The 23,673-nt window shown below is 44.4% G+C and overlaps 1 protein-coding gene across 14 annotated transcripts in view; it reads right to left on the reverse strand.

The window, feature by feature from the left end:
- The window catches only part of Kiaa1217 (KIAA1217 ortholog), a 456,742-nt gene that overhangs the window by 126,855 nt on the left and 306,214 nt on the right, over positions 1-23,673 (reverse strand). For 13 of the 14 annotated variants that reach the window (XM_055593725.1, XM_055593721.1, XM_055593732.1 and 10 more), the window contains one exon: positions 8,877-9,075. In XM_055593725.1, coding sequence (XP_055449700.1) covers positions 8,877-9,075 — 199 coding nt within the window. Of the gene's footprint in view, positions 1-8,876; positions 9,076-14,330; positions 14,390-23,673 lie in introns of those variants that run through there. The other variant, XM_055593730.1, reaches the window with a different exon arrangement.

Here is a 23,673-nt window from a genome sequence, read left to right on the forward strand (position 1 = left end):
CTTCCCTTCCCTTCCCTTCCCTTCCCTTCCCTTCCCTTCCCTTCCCTCAAATAAAACTCAGATCAGATCTGCTGTATGCACGGCATTTTAAAATACATTGTAAAACAAACTGCGGAAGCACAGAGCCAAGTCTATGCTGACCAAATAATTACTTTGAAATCTGAAAAATCAATTCTAGAGCTTCACTGACATAAGATGTGTAATGAATGCTCTCTAACTGTATTTCTTTCAGACAAGGCCTTACTGTATAGCTGTGTTGACCTGGCCTGGAACTCACCAGGCAGACAGGGATCTTCTTGCCTCTGCTTCCCAAGTACTGGGATTAATGGCGTGTGCCACCATGCCTGGCCTACTTTTTTAGGAAAAATTGTCTCTGATAAGCACATTCATTTCTAGAGTTGAATTGGGTGGAATGGATCAATGTGTAGAAAGAAACTTTTCCACGTTTCGTTCATCTCATACATGAAAATACTAATTCACAAAGCACTGAGGGAGGTGAACTTGTATCCTTATGGATGTAGTCCTGCTGGAGGTTCACTGAAAGCCCCAATCCACATTTTATTTAAAGATTGACTCAGTTTAGTAAAACCTTTCAGAACATTTATTTTATCAAAAGACAAAAACTAAGAACCAACTTTTGTTTCTGTTTTTGTTGTAGTTTTGGTTTTTCCCTCTATGGACCAGGCTGGCCTTGAACTCAAAGATCCGCCTGTGTCTGAGTGCTGGAATTAAAGGTGCATGCTATGACCACCCAGCCAACATTTTTTCTTTTTTCTTTAATATTTTTTATACAATATAGTTTGATCATATTCCTTCCCCTCCCCAACTTCTCCAAACCTACCTATTCATCCAACTTCATGTTCTCTCTCTTTCTCCCTCCAAAACAAAAATAAAAATTCAAACAAACAAAAAATAAAAATTCAAACAAAACAAAAGGTGCACAAAAACAAACAAACCAAAAACCAAAAACCAAAAAAAACCCAGAATGCATTTTGGTTGACCAGCTGATCCTGGGCATGCAGCCTGCACTTGGGTGAGACTGACTCACTCTGTCACTCCATTCATTGCACTGAAGAAAACCAGTTTTCCCTTTCCCGACCTGTATTGATTACAAGTGGATTCTTGGTTGGGTTAGGGCTTTGGCTCTACCATCCCTCCTCTGTGCTGGGATTCTGTCTGAATTGTACTCACACGGGTCTTGCACACACAGCCACAGTGTCTGAGTTCACAGGTGTGTCAGCTCAGCTCTGCCGTGCCTAGAAGATGTGGTTCTCTTGTGGTCACTCACCATCTCTAGCTCTTAGAATCTTTCTGCATAGATCCCTGATCCAGTAAGAGAAGGTTTTGATAAAGACATCCCATTTAGGGCTGAGGAAGAGCCACCATTTTTGTTAACCTAAAGCAGCCTGTTTTACAGAGGAAATTTGTTCATGACTTTGGAACTTTTCTTTCCTTTTTTCTTGGTGGGCAGTTCATCATATTTAATGTGTCTGGGGCTGTGTGTAGAGTTGTTTATTTTAATTATTTTATTTTATATTTTATTTTGCATAAGCTCATTTCGTGAAGCTGTTACTATCCCGGAGAAAGCCCCACGGACTTGCAGTTCACTGACCAGCCTCTAGATGGACTCAGTCTGTACCTAGCAGTACTTTTTTTACATTTCCTGCAACAAAGCTACTAGAGCAACACAATATGTAAACAGAGAAAACCAGTCAGCACGCAAGAGCAAACAACTGAATCCGTTGATAGTTAAGGCCAATACAGACTTATTGAATGGCTTACAGAAACACTAAATTGGATTTTCACCATCCAGCCGGGCTACAGCAGAATCTGCCAAAGCGGGGACTTCCTGCCACCTGGGGCCGGTGTGACTAACTTAGTTCCCCTGGTTCTACAAGGGACTGCCAGGAGTATCACACTACCAGATCCTCAGTGCTACAACATGGATACCCAGTACCTGGCCCCCAACCATGCCAACCTAGTGATCATTTGTGGAGACAATGGCAGGGGACACGGACACACTCAGCTAGTGTACCACTCACTACTCAGATCCAAGCATGCGCAGTGTGCTAGGACAGCCCAGTTTTCAACCTCAGCAACAGAGTAGGCACGCACGGGGAAGACTGGAGTGCGAGACTCACTCCCTCACCACAGCCACCCACGAAACCTACTCAGCCTGGGCCACTGAACTCGAAGCTGTAGAAAACACTCCACCACTTGCTCAAAAGCATCCATTTGCTACAAAAGCCTGTTTTTAAACCTGTTTTATGACATTACATTTCTTTTTAAATTTGTATTATTTTTAAGTAGGTGTATTCACATGTTTCTTTGTGAGGGTATGCAAACTGGAATGGAAGTGCCCACCCGTGCTGGGTCTTTTGAGAGGGCAGTGTGTGCTCTTAAACTGCTGAGCCATCTCTCCAGCCCAGTGTGATGCAGCACTGAAGTCAGGAAAGCAAATGTCAACAATGCTTTCTATATTGGACTCCAAGGTGACCCTCAGTGGGTAGATCACTGCCATACAAGGAGGATCTGAATTCAAATACAGGACCCATGTAAGGGCTGTGGGCAGTAGCTGGCATCTCTAAGTCCTCTGTTTTCCTGGAGACATGGGAGGTAGAGGAGAATCCCTTGGACCTAGAAGGCTAGCTGGTATCACATACACAGGCGCGGACAACAAAGAATTGAGCCTGCCTCAAGCAAAGCAAGAGATGAGTGCTAACACTTGATATTGTCCTCTGATCCCACATGCACTCATGCATGCAGACAGTCAGTCAGACAGGTGTGCGCGCGCACAAGCACGCCGCAGTTCTTTTCAGCCACACTGCTGGCTTCCCCCATTGGAGGTGGGTGCTTTCTCAACCCTCCGCTCTCCCCTCCTACCCAGACTTGCAGATGCATAGGGAAGCAAGCTCAGACACCATGGGCCTTTTTCTTAAATCTCACCTCCTGTCAAAGTCCAAGCCTTGAAACAGAAGGGCAGCCACCAACTCAGCAATCTACCCCCTTCATCTGGCCTAAACCCTTCTATATCATTTTAAATTGTTTTTGGTTTTTCTTTCTATGTTTATGATATGGCAGGGCCTCTGCTGGGCTGGTTAGCCTGTGTTGCTCTCTAAAGCTGGCTGTTCAGATTATAGTCAACCCTCCAAAATCTGGCTGCACCACAAGGAAGTTGCTGCAGTTCTTGTTTTCACGAGTCTCACTGGCAAATTCCTGAGGGCACGAAGGGAGCTTGTGGCCACTCTTTCCCCGAAGGCCAGATAAAGAGCAGCCAGACCCCAGCCCAACTTATGCTGCACTGCAAGCAGGCACCGCAATTAAAAGGACACCGCTCCACCATTAAGACTGTAGACCTAATAACAGTGGTGGTGTGATTTTTCATGGAAATCATTTTAAAAAACCAAACTCTACTGGATAGTGGTTTTCACATTTGGGGAAAATTGGCTTTCTCTTAATCCTTTCTATTTTCACTAAAAAGAGGGTGAAGGAGAAATGGCATCAGTTCTGTTGGGAACTTCAGCTAGTGTTTACTTAGGTGGCTGGAGCAGGCCAGGAACACAACCGCGTGACAGAAGTGAAGACTGGCAGGCTGAGGTCATCAGGACAATAAATCAGAGCTGCTGAGTATATTTCTTTCTTGTCACTGCTGCTTTTCCAGCCCTCAGCATCAGGAGGTTGCTTGGCCATCATCTGGCTGTGACTGGCTCTCTCAAATGAGACGTTCACATCTTTCTTCCCAGGAGTTGTCCCTCAGCATTCACAGGGAACTAGACTAGGACCTCAGGGAGATGCTCAAGCCCCTTGTACATAACCTGTTAGTATCTGCATGTAATGCATACATGTTCCCCAACTTCCAAACATCTCTAAATTGGTGTGAATGCCTAGTATAACCTAAAACTGCATAAAGCATCATTGTATTGTTTATGGGATGGTGACAAGGAAAAGAAAGCCTGTGGCACAGTTGACACAGATAAAATTTATTTTTTCAAAGCCTTTTGTTTTAGGGCTAGGACTGAATCTAGAGTCTTTGACATGCTAGAAAAAGTACTGTACTACTGAGCTACATCCACACTCCTGCAAGAATTCTGGTCTGCAGCTGCTTATATCAAAGAATTCAGAACGAGCAAATACAGAGAATTGCTTATATTTATGGCTATGTGAACATACACAGTTAGTACACATACATGCATTTATGTATGCCTTACTGCTTTCAATTTGTTTCCAAGTACATGTGCTAGGTCACCCTTGAAGAATGAACTATGCTTAGCCCCTCAACATTCCTTCCAATCTAGAAATACACAGAAGCAATAGAAACAAAAGTTGATTCATATCGAATAATTATAAACCTGGCTGGTTTATCTCCAGGCAAATATGTAAAGGCTTCCTCTTTCTGAGGAAGGTCAGGGAACTTGGGGTCTTTCTATCGTCACCCCACCGTCAGGGTGGCAAGTGTCCACACAGCCCAGCCCAGCAACTTACAGAAGTGTAAGCCAGAACAGATTTCTGCGCTCAGCCCATCGAAGTCTTCCTATTCCCACTCCCATGGGCTCCTGCACTTGAACACTGGGTCCCTAGTAGGTGGTCTCCAGCTGTCAAGGGAGGTTATGGAACTTTGGGGACTACGCCATGAAAGCCCTGGGGTGAGCTCTGAAAGTTTATAATCTCACCACACTTCCGGTTTATGCTCTGCTCCCTGTGTGCAGCTGAGATGTGACCTCAGCTTTCTGCTCTGGCCACCTGCTGCCATTTTGGATTTTCTCTCTGGAACCACAAACCAGAATAAACTCTTTCTTAGGTAAGTTGCTTTTGGTCATGGTATTTTGTCTCAGCAATAGGAAGGTGACCAGGACATGGTCCCACTCAAGGCTCTGTGGCCAGGGGTAGGTGGCAGTGGTATCTATATTCCTGGGTAATATCTGGGGAGGCAGTCATGTAAAATTACTTAAGTGCAGCCTCTAGTACACAGGCCAATCAAGTACCTCTGCAATCACAGGAAGCAATAGTTTGATCTATCTTTTTTGAAACTCATAGTCAATTAAAAAGCCCATGGTGGGAGCTGAAGAGATGGCCAGGCATGTAAGAAAACATTGGACTGTTGCATAGGACCTGAATTGGGTTCCCAGTAAACACACACACTCCGTGACTCACAATGGCCTAGAGCTTCAGCCACGCGAATATGACACCCTCTTCTAGCTTTTGCAGACAACTGCACTCATGTGCATACAAACAGGCATATAAATAGTTCTCATGAGTTAACCTTAAAGGGATCCACAAGGAAGCTGCATTTGAAAACCCTCCCTATATGACCCACACTCCTGCCATCTGGAATTTACTCATAGACCTACTACCTGTTCTTAGCAGCTTTATTCAGAACTGTCCAAACCTGAAATCAACCAAGAAGCCTTTCAGAGGGTAAATGCATAAACTGAAAGATCTAAATGATGGGGTATTATTCTGCACTAAAAGGAAATGAACTACCAGCCACAAAAAGATGTGGAAAAACCTCAAATGTGTATCACTAAGCTGTCACAATCAGGAAGGGTCAAGCTGTCTTATTCTAACTATAGGACATTCTAGAAAATCCACAACTATTACAAGAGTAAAAGGAACAGAAGATCTTTGAGACAGAGAAAAGACTTTATATTATACTACAATGGTGATTCCTCACTTTTGCATGTCTAACTCCACAGCATACATAACACCCAGAGTGAGCTCTCGCCAGCTAGGGGCTGTAGGTGGAAGCCACACAGCAGGGTAGGTCTGTCAGTTGAGCCACCATTTCTGTCTGAAAGTTTTTGATTAAGCAGGGAGCACCATTTTGATAATAAAATGATCAAATTTATAAATAAAGATCAATATGAATGAATAAGCCGATATATCTATTTCAGTGGTTCTCAACTCTCCTAAAACTGACCCTCTAATGTAGTTCCTCATGTTGTATTGACTCACAACCATAAAGGACTTTTGTTGCTACTTCATGACTGTAATTGTGCTATGGAGCAGTGTCTCAGATCCTAAGACCGTTAGAAGCACATGCATTCCAATGGTGGTAACCCACAGGTTGAGAGCTGCAATGCTATCTATTTTGAGGATACATTCAAATTCTCAATTCGGAAAGAAATGCCAATACAGAGATACCCAAAGACACCCAGGGCTTCCAAACAGCACCGGTGGGAGAGAGGGAAGGCTTACAAGGTCATGCCTCTGAGGCATGGGGTCACAGCTGCACTCTGAGCCCTCCCTGGCTCCGGGAGTCACTGCTGCTTACTGGAACTAGGGGGTATGTTTTGCGTGTCTTTGTGTTAAATAAGACCAGACACAAGGGGATTTCCTTAAACAAGGCGAGGCTGAGAAAGGACCTTGGAAAGGAGCTTGTGTTTGCAGGCTGCTGGTGACTCACATTTTCCCTGACATTCCATGGCCTCATCAAGCCCTGCCAATTGCACCCTGGGTACCAGGTGTACCCCAGAGGAAATTCCCAAGTTGGCCACCTGGAGGCAGTCAAGGTCAGCATTAACATTGCTGGCCCAATTCCCTCATTCTCTGAGGCCACAAGTAGCCTCCCTCCCTTTTGACAAGTCTCTCATCCCCTGTCCTCTCCTCTTCCCGTGTCCGTTTGTTTCTCTCTGAAAGCTGTCCCTTATTGAGATGACCAAATTGAGCCTCTTGCATATATCTTTAACTTGCTGGAACTAGGCACTTCACAGCAAGACTGGCTTTAGACTCAGGCTGGGCATTTCACACAAGCATAGGTAACCAGAAATGTCCCTTCAGTAATTCTTTGGGCAAGACTGTAACCTCTCCTCTCTCTCCAGGAGGCTGGGCTCCCATGCTGGGCAGGTATCCACCTGCAAGGCCAGCTGCTGTGGCAGCCAGAGGAAATTCCTCTCCTGAAGACAAAGGGTCCATTATGCAGCAGGCTCAGGTTCCCAGGCATGGGGGAAGACACACAGGAGCTTCTTATCATTACTTTATTTGGCAAAGCAGGGCAATCTTCACAGGGACCTGACCCCCCCCCCCACACACACACCCTATTTCCTGCAAAGCACAAAGGAGAAATTCCACTCCTACCCTGACTCCTGCCTCAAGGATGACTGGGGCACAAGGCTCTTTAATCCAGGTGGAGGAAACTCCAGCCTGTTGGCAATAGGAAGGCCTGTCATCTAACTGCCAGGTCATAAAAATACTCTCTCTCTCTCTCTCTCTCTCCCTGTGGCCTTTTCTTATCTGCAAAACAAGCACCCTGAATTATTACCTTAACAGCAACTACATAAAATTCACAACAGAAGCTGTGTGGTAGTGGTGCACCCCTTTGATCCCAGCACTCAGGAGGTAGAGGCAGGTTGATCTCTATGAGTTCAAGGCCAGCCTGGTCTACAGAGAGAGTTCTAAGATAAACAAGGTGACACAAAGAAACCCTCTTTCAAACACACACACACAAAACACAGGAAAAGAAAGGGATTTTTGTTGTTGTTCTGTTTCTGAAACAGTGTCTTGCTATGCAGTCCAAGCTGGTTTCAAATTCACTGTGTAACCCATTCTCCCCTCAGACTCAATCCTCCTGCCTGTGTTCAGGATCACACCCAGCATGACATAATGTTAAAAATGCTGCTGAGTGCTTGCTGTCATTGCAGCAGCGCATACACTAAGACTGACCAGCACAGACACCAACGGGGCCTCTCAGCAGCCTGGAGTACAGAGCCACCAACAGTCCGTACTTCACAATCATAATTATGTCTTATGAACAACAGCAAAAGAAGGACTCAAAGGCATCAAACTCAAAATGGCAATAGGAGACAACAGAACTATTAATCACCGTGATGCAATCAGGACCCACTGTATACATGTAACAAAACATCACAATGCACCCCCAAAGTAACAGAATTACTAGATCTTAATTTCAGATTTAAGTACAGGGGAAATGATAAAATTGGAGGTGTCCTTACTTGATCATAATGCACCATTTACACAATTAGCATACCCCATACTGCGCTTTGTATATGAGCACAACTGAAATTAACAATGAAAGCTACAGAGATGCTAGCTCAGCAAGCAGTAAAAAGTATCTGCCAGGCAACCATGATGGCCTGAGTTCAGTTCTTAGAACCCACATAAGATGTCATGTGGTGGCACATATCTATAATCCAGCACTCCTATGGGTATCTGAGCACTCGCCCAGAGTACTAGGGCCTGGAGCCTGGAGCTCAACCCAGCAGAAGCAAGAAGACTCTGCCTCTAAAGCAAGGTAGAAGGAGAATGGACTGAGGAAAGTAATTTTCTGACCTCCTGCATTCCACAGCACATGAGTACCAGCACTCACATATATATCCCTCAAACACACACACACACAACAATAACAAATAACAATAAAAATGATTGGGTCAAAGTAAAAGAATATTAATAGTATTGATAGCATAAGCATTAATGTGTCTTTTAGGGTCGCTAGGGTAAGGTCTGAAACACACAAATAACACAAGCATTGTTTTATTTGCGCTGGGGTTTGCTTGAACAAATCCCATAGAAGTGAAACAATAGACAAAGGAAATGCAGGCATCCTTTCTGTATTGAGGTGAACAGCTTTGCTCTTCTGTAATTACTGCCTTCCCACAGGTTTCAGAGCAAAGCAAGAGAGCCAGCCAAAACAAAGTCTTCAAAACAGGGAACCAAAATAAGCCTTTCCTCCTTATGCCTCAGGTAGTTGTCAGTGAGGAAAGTTAGCACAACATTAAGCCAGAGGAAGGAATATTCTGGGGTGAGCATTTTTAAAGAGTAAGAGCAAACTGATGTCAGAGTCCAAAGGCAACTGCTCAGGAGCATAAAAACAGGCACAAGCAGTAAGAAAGGGACACATGGAACTGACTTTTGACACTTACCCAGGGATCTTTCCTTTGTTTGGTTGGTCGACCTCACCACAGGAAGGCTTGCTCTCGTCCGACTTCCTCTGGAGAAAGGACTTGGTACATCGCTCTCAGACATGGCTTCCAAAGAGTCACCAGATGTCTCTGATAAATGTTCAACCGGATCCCCCAAATTGGGAGGTTGAGGACTGTGGGACAGCTTGGGGCTTTTTGTCTGCAAAAGACATTTTAAAGAAAGCATTATTACTTAAATAAGGCATTATTTATCATGTCATTTATTATCAATATTAATTTATTATTGCCATGCTGTTTCTAATGCCAGCTGAAGAATGACTTTGGGAGTCAATAGTGTAAATTCTTTAGAAAAATATCCTCAATGTTCCCATTACCAGTTGTGGTCACTGGACACACACCCCTTGAATGCCACAGACTGGGGACAAGCCTGCATTATAGGAAAGAATGATGGAGAATCGTTACCTTTGTCAAACAGATTCTCACAGTTAAAGCATAACAGGTGGAACTGTGCACACTTTATGTGCCCAATGTAGATATTGGGCTCACACCAGGGTAAACTGGACACAACCAGTTCTTCACAGTTTTCTATAAAGAAATGATGCCAGCGGCTGCAGAGATGGCTCAAGGGTTACTATCCACTGGATGCTTTTCCCCAGGTTCAATTCTTAGGACCCATGCAGCAGCACACAGCAGCCTGTAACTCCAGTTCCGGCAGATGCCCTCTTTTGGACTCTCCAGGCCTCAGGCATGTGAAACGTGCATGCAGAGACATTCATGCAAGCACACACTCATACACATAAATTAATCTTTCCCAAATATGGTTGCTTAATCTTAGCACGTGGAAGGCAAGATCTCTGAGTTCAAGTCCAGCCTAGTCTACAGGGTGCATTTCAGGACAGCCAGGGCTACACAGAGAAACTCGGTCTCAAAAGACAAACCAAGAAAACAAGCAAATCGAAACAATGAATAAAACAGACGAAATGTGTTTAAAATTCAGTAAGCTGCAGAGCGATGGAGATGTCAACATCACCATTGCTCCTGTTCTGAGGGGAGGGCGCTGTCTAGTTTCCTCATCTAATCCACACACAGGTGAGAACCCCACCCCCACACTGCCTAATTTAAGTTCCCTCTGAACTGCCTGTTTAGACTGCTATTGTAGGGAGTAAGTGCATTAAATGTCCATTGTCCAGTAATCTATAATACTCCCTGAACAAAAACAATTCGGGTGAGTGCTCTCCAGAAATCTGAAGGATAATCAGCACTGGGAGATGTCAAACAGCTCCTGAATTCATTGGTGAAGGGTGTGGAGAGCAGTAAATAACCCAAGAGAATTATGATAAAAATATCAATACAAATTACATGGTATTTTAATTCACATTTCAATAACTGCCCATCGGACTATGCTCTAGGCACCCTGCCGGGACTAAGGATAGAATGATGCAGAAAAGAGGCATGACTTTCCTCCTTGTGCTACTTAAGATCCATAAGCAGATGGTCATTAAGGAGAAGGGAAAGGCTTCTTGTGGTGGCACACGCCTATAATTCCAGCACTTGGCGGGCAGAGACAGGTGAATCTCTGAGGTAAGCCTGGTCTACAGAATGGGTTCCAGGACATCCAGGGAAACACCGACAAATTCTGAAGAGAATAAACTGAAAATGAAGCTGAAGTGTGTGTGTGTGCGTGGGTGGGTGGGTGGTGTATGGAATAGGAGGACGTGCGCTATCCAAGACTGGTGGTGAAAGCTGGAGGCATGTGGATCTAGAGTCAGAAACATGTATATTTTGATATCCAGGAAGAAAGAAGTTGGAGAGAGGGTCCAAGCCAGAGTATAAGGGATAAAGGGAGGAAGGCATTGCACTTGTATGGACCAGATCTGCAAAGTCCAGGGAACAGAAAGAAGTTGTGGGGCTGGACACCTCCAGGGGTGTAGGGTATGTGGGGGAGGAGCAGAAGGAATCACAGTGAGAATTCTCATCTGACTGAAAGGTAGTGGGGCTGCAGTGACTACTCAACAGGAAAAGCGGTGAATGGGGGGCCAGGCTAAAGATGCTTCTCAGGACCACAGTGCCTGCTAGATAGAAACTGACAGTGAGAATATAGGCTGGAGGGCTGAGGAGAGGAGCTACAGAACTTGGAGAACTGTTAAAAAAATGGACACATGGTCTCATCTTGCCACCTCCCTTGGGCTAATGTTCACCCGTACCACATGACTCCAGACATCTTCTGGGAGGCAAACTGACCAGGCAGGTACCTTTACTCTGACTAAGATGCTAATAGAGCTGATGGGGTGGTGGTGAGTACAGCTGTCCCCAGGAGCCAGGCTTGCTGGCTTGTTCCAGTCCTTGATTTCCTTTGTGCTGACTGAGAATGCCAGTCAGTCCATCAGGCTCTTAACTCAAAGCACCCAGCCTTCCTGGGAGTGTGAGCCATGTGGTCATCAGGAGCTCTGCCGTCTTCACACTCTTCTGGGAATATCTGGATTTTTTTTTTTTTTAAGTCAAGAGACACTGAAAATTATGTTGCCTTTCCTGCTTTAATGATTTAGTTACTGATCCTTGAGTGAAGGCCACAATTGTATGTGATAGCACGAGGGGACTGTTACAATGACAGCATGGTCTCCTATTGTGATATGGGATGACCACACTCACAGGACCCTCCCACAGAGAGAAGCTCAAAGTCAGTTCTTTGCCCCCTGTGGTCTTCAGGGACATGCCTTCAGAGCTACCTCTGAATGAAACTAAATGAAACTCAGCCATTACAAACCAATGAGATTATGAAGCAAATTTCTAGCCAGAAACAAGAAAATTGCCCCTTTAGTTTTGTTTTCATACACAAGTTTCCAAGGCAGATTATTTCCCAATTTACTTTTTATAAAGTTGGCTTCTATTATGGTGAAGTGATACGCTACATGATTGTTTTTCTCTCAGTCTGGGATCAAACCAAGCATATTATTCGACTAGAAAAATAGCCTTAAATCTCATTCACCCACCTCACCAAGACTTGGAGAAATGGCTATTGTCACCAATGACAGTTATGCTAAGCAGGATCTCAAGGGAGATGTGTTCAACCAGAGAGGCAGGGAAGTGAAGAGATTCATTTAGCCTAGAAAACTAGCAAAAGCAAATTCCTTTAAGCCATACGGCTGCATGTTACCTCTGTTGTAACCATCCTAGCAGCCTGTGGCAGGCACCTTGCATATGAGTTGCAGTTTTCCATCGCAATAGGCAATAACCCTTAAAGAAAATAAAACATCAAATTTCTATTTCTTGTTCAGGGTCATCACAGCAGTAAGTAAATTATAAAAAATAGAGATGAAAGGGCTGATATTTTTCTAACTTTCTATATATAAACTATTTGGCTCTAAATGTATACTTCTCTTGATTTTATGTCATCCAGTTTCTTGCTGAAAAGTCTTCCTGCACATTAGCTCTCTCCTCAAACACTGCACCCGCCCCTCAGACGTTAGCTTACCGCTGAGACAGAAAGGACGATGGAGATCATTGGCACCAATATTACATACCCCATGACCTGATATAGTGAAAACCATCTGGGGGCTGGAGGGATGGATGGCTTAGTGGAGCATTGACTGCTCTTCCAGAGGACTGGGTTTAACTCCCAGCACCCAAATGGCAACAGCTGTCTGTGACTATAGTACCAGACAACCTTACACAGACATACATACAGGCAAAACACAAATGCACATAAAATTTTAAAAAATAAAGTAAAATTATATAAAACAAACTAAAAATGCAATCTAGCCTGTACGCAGCACATCAGTTGTATTATAGGGGCCAAGAATTGCAAGTCCAGGAGCTGAGGGTAGGACTTGCCTTGCAAGCACAAAGCTATAGGTTCAATCCCCAATACTGCATGAGTTGGGCCTGGTGACAGCACTCAGCACTTGGGAGGTGGGGGTAGGAGGCTCAATCATCAGCCACACAGAAAAATTGAAGTGTGAGGCCTGTCTCCAAAACAAACAACAAGAAGGAATCATATCTGTAACATACAAACAAGAAGGCTTGCCACTGTGAGCACAGGAGAGAAGAATGCCAGGCTTCACAGACAGGGCTGTTAAGGACAGAGCAGTGGCTGAATGCTTGCCAAGCGCACCGAGGCCCTGGGATTTATCCTCAACACTGCAATGTAAAAAAGTAAAAATTAGAAGTGGGTAGGGAGAAGAGAGCTTGAACGTGGGAGATGCCAGGTCACTGGAAGCGCTGGCCCCTAATTGGACCAATCAGTAGCCACCGAAGCATGACTAAACCAATCAAATTTTTTTTTCTCAGAAACTGCCCAGGATCAGAGAATTTACTGTGTTTTGGAAACAGACAAGGAAAGTAATGCAGAAAGAGCGCGGAGAGAAGGGACACGGTATTACTTGTGGTGGATCTACAGAGGAGAGACACCACGGGTGAGGATGGGGGCGTGGGCGTGGGCTTCAAGGCGCAGGTGGGAGTGGGGATAGAGCTCCTCCCTTAGTTCCAGTTTTGTTCTTTCACTGTTTCCAGAAGATTCTATGCCTCATTAGCAAACGCTCGCTGTCAAACACCAATTCTAGTAGTCCTTCCCTCCTGTCCACGATGTTGCACTACTACTCAGACTCATAGCATGAGTGACAGCCAGAGAGAGCGGTTAACTCTATGGAGAGCAAGCAAACAGCAGTTTCACCAAGTCTGAGGCAATGAAAAACAACAGTCATAAGAGTCCCGCCTTATGACTCAGAGGTAGAATGTATGGCCTGGGTTCAAACTCCAGCGCTCACACCCCTTAGAACCCATGGGATATGGGAAAGAGAGAGAGAGAGAGAGAGAGAGAGAGAGAGAGAGAGAGAGAGAGAGCGCCTGGGGAGATGGCTCTGCTGGGAATGTGCTCACTACACAAACACTTGGACCTGAGTTCAGTCCCTCCGGGCTCACGTAAAAGCTGGCACAGCGGTACACATCTGTCATCTTAGCACTGGGAGGGAGGGAGGAACAGGAGTGTCTGGTGGCTTTATCTCAACAAAAAACAAGGTAGATAACAACTGAAAAACCCCTGCTATTGGCACCTGGCCTCTGCATGTACACCTCCACACATGTACATGTAAACATGGAGGAGGTGTCTTAATGTTTCCTAAAAGGGAGGCTGCCTACTGACAGGATGTCAGATTTTGGCCTCATTTTACCTAAGATGAAGACTTTTCTGGACCCTGCGTGGTCCAGTATGTACTGAGAGCTAGTCCTAGCTATAGAAAGAGCAGAGGATGATGGGAACACTGTCTGGGCCACTTGAGCCACACTCAAGAATCCCTAACACTGATTTCGCTTGCTGTTCCGTGCTGACTCAGGACACCCCTCTTCCTGCATTTCCACTACAACTTCTTTTAGAAACTTCTCCAGGTCACCAAGTGTCTCTGTCCTACAAACAAACGAGAACAGAGTGGTCTGTGTAGTCAGGTCACCCAACCCACTTACCCTTTCTGAAGTGTTCTTTTCCTTTAAAAGGACTTTGTCTTGTTGATGGTGGAAGGGGATCCATATGGCTCTCTCTATTTAGCTCTTTTAAAAAGACTAAATGTCCAGGCAGCTTCTCTTCCTGATGACAGGGCAAGGAAGAGGGAGGGAACAAACATCTCAGGTTGCTGTTGCCCTGGACCAGATGGCTCATGCATGGTGATCTCATTTAACCATTACTGTAGCTTCCTAACAGTGTCCACTACTGCCGAAACAGTGCTTAAGCCAAGTACACCGAACTGGTAGTAAATGAAGGAACCCAAACCCAGTATGCAGGCTACGGAACTGTGTTCCATTGTTGAATGACTTAGCCAGGACTCAGAGATGCTGGCTCTAGGTCACCTTCTGCCAAGAACTGGTCAACGTATAATCTTCATTGGGTCAAGTAGGCTTATGTGTTCCTATTTAAACTTCCTTTTTGGCAAGGTGTGTGTGGGGGGAGGTGGTAGTCAAAACTCTAAGGTATACACATCACACAAAGAAGAAAGGGTAATGCCAGCTAGGGGGAAAATAACTTACTGAGACATCCTATATACCACTGACCCCACAGTACCTGGTCTGTTCTAACATGTTGCTAATTCATGCTAAGATCTCCTTTCAGGGGAATGCTGTGTCTGCCTTTCATCAGCATAGACACACTCCTCAAAACATCACCACCAGCTGCATGCTTTATTAGGGTATTAGATTTTCTCTCTGTGTATGTATATATGTGTGTGTGTGTGAATGCATGTGTGTGTGCAGATGTATATGATGTTACATTTGAACACTACAGCCAAAGAGGAAAGAAAATCAAAGATATAATCATCAATGCCTGTTTTTTCATTCTCATTTTCAGACCTTTTAAACTCTAAAGTGGGATACGGATGTCAAAAACAAAAACAACAACAACAACAAAAAACAAAAAACAAAAAACAAAAAAAACCAAACCTGAAATGAAGCTTTATATGTTAATTGTTGGGAACAGTGGGATGTCTGGTTAGCCAAAGTATACAGATCATTTTGGATAGAAAAATCAACATTGCCTTAATGAACTTTTCCTTCATGCCCAATTTGCCAGAAAGGACTCAGAAACACAATGCAAATGTATTCAAAATGACTCATTCCTGGTCCTTGTTAATTGCTGCCTTCACTGAATCATGACTTACACTCTAGAAACTTTCAGTTCACCCTGGTCAAAATTATCACTTGAACTGAAGAGAATGTCTAACTGCTGAGAACAAAGTATTATCATGTAATGAATCAAGCACGGACTTTAGTTTTCCTCTTCCATCTTTGCCCCAGCAACACTTTATCTTTAAAGAAAATTTCATTGGTAGGGATGGTCTAACTAAGGTTCTGCATTAGTTTATAGAATCCCTTCCATAGTCCAGAGTGTGGACTGCTGCCTCCCATTTTCATCCTTTTTTTCTCATTAATAGCCTTCGAGTTTGTAACTAAGGATGGGAAGGAGACAGAGCTCTGTAAGCACAGCAGACTCCCACACACCCTGATGGCAGCCTCCACTGAGGGTCTTGCTCTCCAGGCCAGGCACCTGCCATTCTTGGCTGAGCTCTGGGACTCACAGACAGGTGCCCTTGTGGAGCAGGAAGGCCAGAGCTTCATACAGTGGCTTGCTGTTTCCTACAGCCTCTCTGATTCTTAGAAAAAAAAAAAATCAAAACCTGGACCACATGGATTCCTCAGCACCATCCTTGTGATGATGGTCAAGCTGACACGGAACATGTCATGTGACAAATGTGAAACAAATATAAGAGAGAAGTGTGGTTCTTGTAACTATCAGATGGTCTCAGCTCTAAAACCTAGAGAAATGGTGGTGGAGCCTAATAAAACAGCTTTTGTTTCTCAAAAAGAGATGGGCATAGGCACTAAAGAGCCTTGCTGTCAGTCAAGAAGACATCAATGTACTCAAGATGGAATGCCTAGGGTCTCTCTGGTGTTTCATGTTAGAAATCAGGATACATGACAAGTTTCCAGCAATGGAGAATTTCCAAGCCCCATAGAAACACGGGAATTTAACCTCAAGCCCTCGTCTGAATGCCAGCCTCCAACTTTACCGAGTTCTTCAACTACTTTTACTTGAGCTCTGAAAATCAGTATTTCTGCTCTCTTGTTTGAACAAAGGTTAATAGTTTTTCTCTAGGATTTATTTTGATGAATTTTTCCCTGATAAACTCTGCCCATACCATGTTTCTTCAAGGCTAGTACATCAATACTTTCCTTCCTCTTCCACCAAAAACACCCAGACATTATTCACGTTTTTCACCTGTGAAAACATCCATGTTTGGTCTGGAGTGAAATCCGACAATTCAGTAGTGGAGTAAAGTATAGCTGTATCTCCTCTTTCATATCCCTCCTCCCCATGTGCACTATTTCACTGTCGGATCAGGGGATATGAGTGCTGGCATGCTGACTGCTCACGGTCCATAGTCAGCATGCCCAAAGCCACCACAGACATCTGTGCAACAAGAGCAAGGGCGGGGCCTCCTACAGAGGCCAGCAGGCAGATGACAGGGACAGCTCTGGTACAAAGAGGTATATCCTTGTCTTTTAAACAGAAGTGTCCAACCTTTTGACATTATAATATGACATTGTCATCCCCAAATGTTTTGTCACCTGAACGCTGCAGCATGGTTGAATACCAGGCTACAAACAGGGTCTCCACAGAGCATCCTTCTTTTGTCTTCTGATGGGGAATCTGGAGGATGAGGAACATACTAATAGGGAGAGAAGAAGGAAATGGATGACCTTTCAGGACCAAGGAGAGGATGATAGTCAGAAGTCACTGGTAATAACACTGATATGTTCTGTAAGTTGGGAAAACCTGGTTCTGCAAAGAAGACTCCTGATTGGTTGGTACGCTCAGGCGCACAGCCTGTGGAAGCTTAGCGAAGATGCTCAACGTACCTGTCTGCAATCACATGGTACTAAGACTTTACAGACTAACTGGGCTCCCAAGATTTCTTTATGACCCTATCGCTTCCCCTGAATATCTTGAGAACGTTTCTCAGTAGGTGAAAGCCAACCCAAAACCAGTTTGTTTTAGAAAGGTTAAGAAAAACGCAGGGCCGAATGATGGCTTAGCGGGTGAGAGGTGCTTGGCTACCAAACAGGATGACGTGAATTCACTCCTCAGATCCACATGATGGAAAGAGGCTCCTGCAAGTTGTTCTTTGACCTCTGCACAGGTATTAACCCATGTGATGAACACAGATGAGCAGATATCGTTTTTTAAAGTTTTTGTTTTTTTAAAAAAGAAACAAGACAGCTTTCATTCTGGGGTTATGGGGGCAAATGTGTACACATTCCATCCTTAGCAGAATCAGTGAGCCTAGGAACACTTTACAAGGCGATTAGCAAACTCCAGTGTGTTCATAGTCTGTAATACTAAGCATAACAATGGTGTTTATAGGGAACATTTCTTGCACAATACAGGAATGGAAGTCACACACCTAAATATTAACATCGGTTTTCTTCCAATGTTGGTATTAAGGGCTTGAACAAGCTATGTGGCTCCACAGTCCACACTGGCTACTGCTGGAACATGGCAAATGCCTAAGGAATTCAGAGCCAGGAATGCACCTGAAAAGCTTTGGGATGAGAGGTGCCTGCTAGGACTGCTCTTCCTGCAGGGATAAAAGGAGAGGGACCTGTCTGCAGGCTTTGAAATTCTAGATAGAACAATACAATCTGTGCTAAAGACTCACCTTAGAACCCTCCCATCAACAGCCATTATGAACTACCACCCCAACACATCCCAGCCTAGGCTCTAATGCCTTTGAGAGTGTCCATCCTTTTCAGGGACAGAATCCTGAAAATGAATTGTATTATTGTGGAACCAATCAGGCTTTTTTTCCCCTAGTAGCAAAGGTCCATCTGCAGCAAAGGCACAGACAGTATCCCAGGAACACCCTGCCTTGTCTCCAGGATGCTGGAGGAGTTGGAGGCCACCAAGCTATTAGCCCTGTGGGCACAGCCTCTCCAAATATCTCAGGGAAAGTTTTTGCTGGGACTTACAAGCTTCCAATGTACACCCGCCCACAACCAAAGCTGCCTTCACACTCGCCACCATAAATGCTGCTCAATTTCCCTGCAGTGAGTGTCCACTGAAACAAAAACTCCCCAAACCAAAAGCTGAGCTTCTTACCGTAGGGTGAGTCCTGTAACTCATGGGCTCCCACCATAACTAGAAGGACACACTGATGACTTAATGTGCCCGTGCTGCCTTTGTGGTGGTTAGCTAGACTGAGAACAGTTACTTCCAATTTCAAAATTGAGAACATCACTTCATAGAGGACCTCAAGTCTTCATAATTTTCAACCTTAACCCTCTTGCACTCCAGTAGGGAATGCTCCAGAAATCACTGTAGTTGTACCTCATCTATAGTGCAACAAAATGAAAAGAAAAAAGTTTGAAAGAGCCCTCAGATGCCCAATTATCTGTTGATAAGCTGAAACGGTGTGGTGGTACACATCTTTAATCTTAGCCCTCAGGAGACAGGCAAGTGGGTGGATGGATTTGAGTGTGAGGGTAGCCTGGTCTACATAATAAGCTTCAGGTCAGGCAGGGCTACAGAATGAGACCTTATCTCAAAAACAAACAATGAACAAAAGAGGTAAGAAAGGGAGAATAGAGAATTTCTCTCCTTAAAGCACAAAGGGGGAAGTACGAAAAATGAATACTACAGAATTAGCAAGGCCCGTGGTTCCCATCCCCACTACCTTCTTTCCAAAAAGTGTAGAACGGGATCCCAGATTCTACACTGTTTATAATTGAGAAAAAAAAATCCCACGCCCCAGTTAAATTTTCAAATCTCAGTTCCAGGCAGTGTGTGGAGCAGCAGGGAAGAGCTCATTACAGATAGCATCCTTCCCCCCGGTTTCTGTTCTGTGTGAGGAAGTGGTGAAGAGGCCTGTTATAACATTTATTATGGAAATATGAAAGAAGTTAAGGATAAACATCTGTCAGAACTGTAGAATATGAGAATGGTGCTTTTTGGTGTGTGAAGTCCAAATTTAACATTTCTAAGGACAATGACTTACTATGTAGCATAGCTCTAAGACCAGGCTAGCCTTAAACTGAAAGAAATCCTCCTGTTTCTGCCTCTGCAGATCTAGGATTAAAGGCCTGTGTCATGAGACCTGGCTCCAAGTTTAACTTTTAAATCTATCTACTGGAGCAGAAACTTTCTAATTTGAGCTTGTACTTCTAAACAGAAGATCAAAGGGGCCATTATCTAAAAAGGGGAAGGTGAAGAGGTCAACACTGTCCCTGACACTGACCAAGAGGGAAGTCCACCTCTGTAGCAAGGCAGACAGCTAGACCTCTGGGTGCTTCCTGAGCCTTTGCATTTTGGGGCTTCTCAGTAAAGGGTTGTAGCTCTGACGTGTACACATCCAGGAGACAATGAGGAAATAAATAACCCCATGAATGAGGAACAAAAAAGGATGTGGGTGGCTATGTGCCGTGGCTTTAGTTGGCACAGCTATCTGACACTGTGCCAAACGATTGGGGTGTCCCCTATCGCTTAGAGCCTGACCAATCTAAACTCGGCATGAAGCAGAGGGGCTTGAGCTTTAAGGCAAACAAGTAATAATAGGTCAGTGATTGCTTGCTGGGGCTGGACAGCTTGTGGGCGAACTTCAGCCCTGCTGCGAACTAGCAGTGTCCTCGGGCAGGCTATGTAACCCTCTGCACCTTAGTCTTCTCATCTGCAAAATGGGGATCCCAGGACACCGACCTCCTGGGAGACGGCATTTAGAATGACATACCAGGTCAATTAAATTCTAGCACAACATCCCAATTGTTGCTATATGAAAACGTGGGTCAAGTCAAATGATCTGGATCCATTATGGAGGTGCTGGATCTGAGTCAAGTCAGTGCTGAGAATACAAAATGTTTAGGAGTGCAAGAATTCGGTTTACCTCCAAGAGGACTCTCACTGGTGAGCTGGTGGTTAGGGGTCTCACGAGGGGAACCTACCTTTCAGAGGACCATGCAGAGCCCCCCAGCTTTCTGTACCACCACTTAGTTTGCAAACAAGTTTATGGAAAATACACTAAGTATTTTGAGGCAAGCATGCAGTTAGTGCTTGTTCAAATAATGTCCACTCTCACCACGGCAAACAAGGGACATAGTTCCCAATGCACCACGCACTCAGTCTTGGTAGTTTTCAATCAGTGCTTGTGGTAAATGGGAAAATACAGGCAATCTGGTTTAGTTGGTCACAGCAATCAGAACACCACAAGCAACTGAATGAGAAAGGCAGAAATGAGGTGCAGTTCAGTGCAGAGAAAGGGAAGGCAGAGTACTAACTCGCTGAGACGACTCGATTTTCATCAAGTACCTTTGAATGTCAAGTTCTGCCTGGAGAGATACCAGCATGCACTGCAAAGCCTGTGACCAGAAAAAAAAGAAAAAGAAAAAAAAAAAAAAAAAAACAACAACAACAACAAAAAAAAAACAGAAAGAAGAGTGAAATCAGGAAAAAGAGTAGGCCACCCAAAGGAATCATCTAGTCCTTCATAATAATGATGTAGCAAAGTCACCCTCCCAAGGGAAGGAAGAAATGGTGCCAAGCCCACCCATTTATTTTTCAAAACAACGAGAGCAAGTCCTAACTTCCAGAGGTCTCCTCAAATATCCTGGCACATGTGTGCTTGACTCCACCTTTTGTTGCCCAAGAAGGTGTCACACTGACCCACCATCCCAAGGGTATGAGGACTTGACAGAGCCTGCCCATCCAATGAGGCATCTTGAACGTAGGCTAGTGGCAGGGATAGAGGCTGCCATGAAGAGTCACACTGGGTCCTGGGTTTACAGCCTCTGCACTGTCTTTCTAACGTAGCTGTGTGCAGCATTCTCAGTCTGCACGAGGCCGCCCCGGATGCTACCGTCACTACGAATGTAGGCAGGAATGGAGGACCAACATTTAACCCAAGGCAGGGTGCTAGTGCCTGCACCCAGCAGCCCCTGAGCAGCCCTCCTTTTGCATGGCTTCGTAAGCTGGCGCTTAACTCATTTAATTTTTTTTTTTTTTGATGCTACTGATCTATTTTTAGACTCCTTCTGGGAGGACCTAAACTATTCCATTTTAAATTAGACCAGGCCACCATATTAGGCTTAAGCTTCAATTTTCCAGAAGAACGGGTTGAAATTCTCAGAAAAACCACAGAAAAAGGGCAACAAATCAGGACTGCCCTGAAATCTGACCAAGGACTGAAACCAGATATAGAAAAAGTCCCTATGAGATAACCCTTTCTCCTCCTGGAATAGAACCAATCAAAATTGTACAAATACCCCTACCATGAACCCAACCAATCCTGTTAATGGTTACCCAATCACCTCTGGAATTCCCCTTTTTGGCTTTAAAAGAAGCCTACAGTCCCCTTCACGCTTGCCATTTTGTATAAATGGTCAACCACTGCGTGCTGGTTGTTTCTGCAGAATAAACGTTCTTTGCTTTCACATATTATTTAAGTCTGGGGTCTTCCTTCAGCAATTCACAGACCCTTACACTTCATTTCTTAAACACCTAGGTAGAGGTATTGGAGTGATAGCTTGACAGAAAGAGTAAGTGCTACCCTGGAGGAGGGCTGAGTTTGATTCCCAGCACCTATGCGGACAGATCACAACCATCCATGGCTTGGGCCAGCTCCAGTGTCCTCCTCTGAACTTTTTTCGTTCCTGCATTCACATATGCACATATCCTCAAGCCATGCACACACATATATAATTAACAAATCTTCAAAAATGATCTATGGTGGAGAATATTTTTTGTTTTGAAAATGAAAATTTGTATAATCCTAATGCAAGCATGATCACTTTTTGCATCTCACATCAGCCAATGTAGTGTTCTCCCCGCGCATAGGATTGGGCATAAATTCATATATGTCCATTCAGATTACTAACATATAGGGTCTTTGAAATAAATTGTAACCTGGTGTGGTGATAAGTTCCTAAAATTTCAGCATTTGGAAGGCTGGGGCAGGAGGATCATGAGTTCAAAGCTAGGCTGTGCTATAGGAAGACCTTGTCTCAAAAAATAGATAAATAAACAAACCAGTTTCTTAGAAATTTACTCTGACTAAGTTTGAATAAATCTTAGCAATAACTAAACAAAGCCAGGAGGTGGTACATGCTTTAAAGCAGGAGGCAGAAGCAGGTGGATCTCTGAGTTTGAGGCCAGCCTGTCTATAGAGTGAATTCCAGGACAGCCAAGGATACACAGAGAAACCCTGTCTCAAAAAACCAACCAAACAAACAAACACTAAACACCATTAATAAGATTGCATAGTATCTATGATCCCTATTACCATTTTATACATAGAGTATGTATATCACTATACCATATATGTGCGCTTATGTCTGAGCAACTCTACATCATTTAGGACCACACACATCAACTATTTACCATAAGAAAAAAAATATGAAAGGCTGTGCATAAAAGCCAAGCCATGTCTCCAGACAATAATTGTGGTAAAATATTCTACCCAGAATTCTTGTAGGGGCTACAACCAGTAAAAGAACTTTTTAGGACCTTCAAGAGGAACAAATAGTGACACCATCTGAAGAACTATCTGCTAGCCTGACCTCATAAAAGCCCCTTTTCTGATGAATATATTCTCCCTAGAACTAAGAGGGTTGCTGTAGGGGCTTCCGAATCTTTGCTGCAGAGTTTACAGGCTTCATCAACTAGGAGATAGCTTGAAGCAGACCACAAATAACAAAGCCTTGGAGATATGTGGTAAATAAGGTGTGTGTAAGAAGGATGACAGATTTGAAGAGCTCCTGTGGTTAAAGGAAGAGGCAAACGGCTACAAAAAAATCACAACTTCTGTCACAGGGTGAAGAAGAGCAACAGCAAGTGACAGAGAGGAGGAGGCTTCAGCTCTACAGAGTCACCCTAGAATGGAAGTAGGTGAGGGGGACCAGGGGCCAAGGAGCTCCCAACCTCAGGGGGGCTTACAACAGTGAAATAAACAGTAGGGGCAAGTTAAGTTGACAAAGCAGTGGTCAACACGGGCATCAAAAGGATGGGGGAGTGTGGGGGACAGGGCTGGGCTGCACATTGTGGAGCCAACATCACTCTCTGGGTTCATTCTTAGCTTGGCTTTGCTAAGTGAGCAGAGCCAGGAAAGCAAAAAAGCTATTAAAGCCTCCTTCCAGCAGAGCAGGAGAAGACCCAGGGGTGCCAGGAGGCAGGGAGTCCTTTTTAGAAGGTCCATGGATCCAAAGGAGGAAGAACTTGGGGCCAGCAGCTGGGCAGCTGACATCTTAGCACTCTGGAAGCTCTCAAATTGGAGAG

The sequence above is a fragment of the Psammomys obesus genome, unplaced genomic scaffold, assembly GCF_907164565.1.
Source record: "Psammomys obesus unplaced genomic scaffold, mPsaObe1.curated_primary_1811, whole genome shotgun sequence".
NCBI classification, from domain to species: Eukaryota; Metazoa; Chordata; class Mammalia; order Rodentia; family Muridae; genus Psammomys; species Psammomys obesus.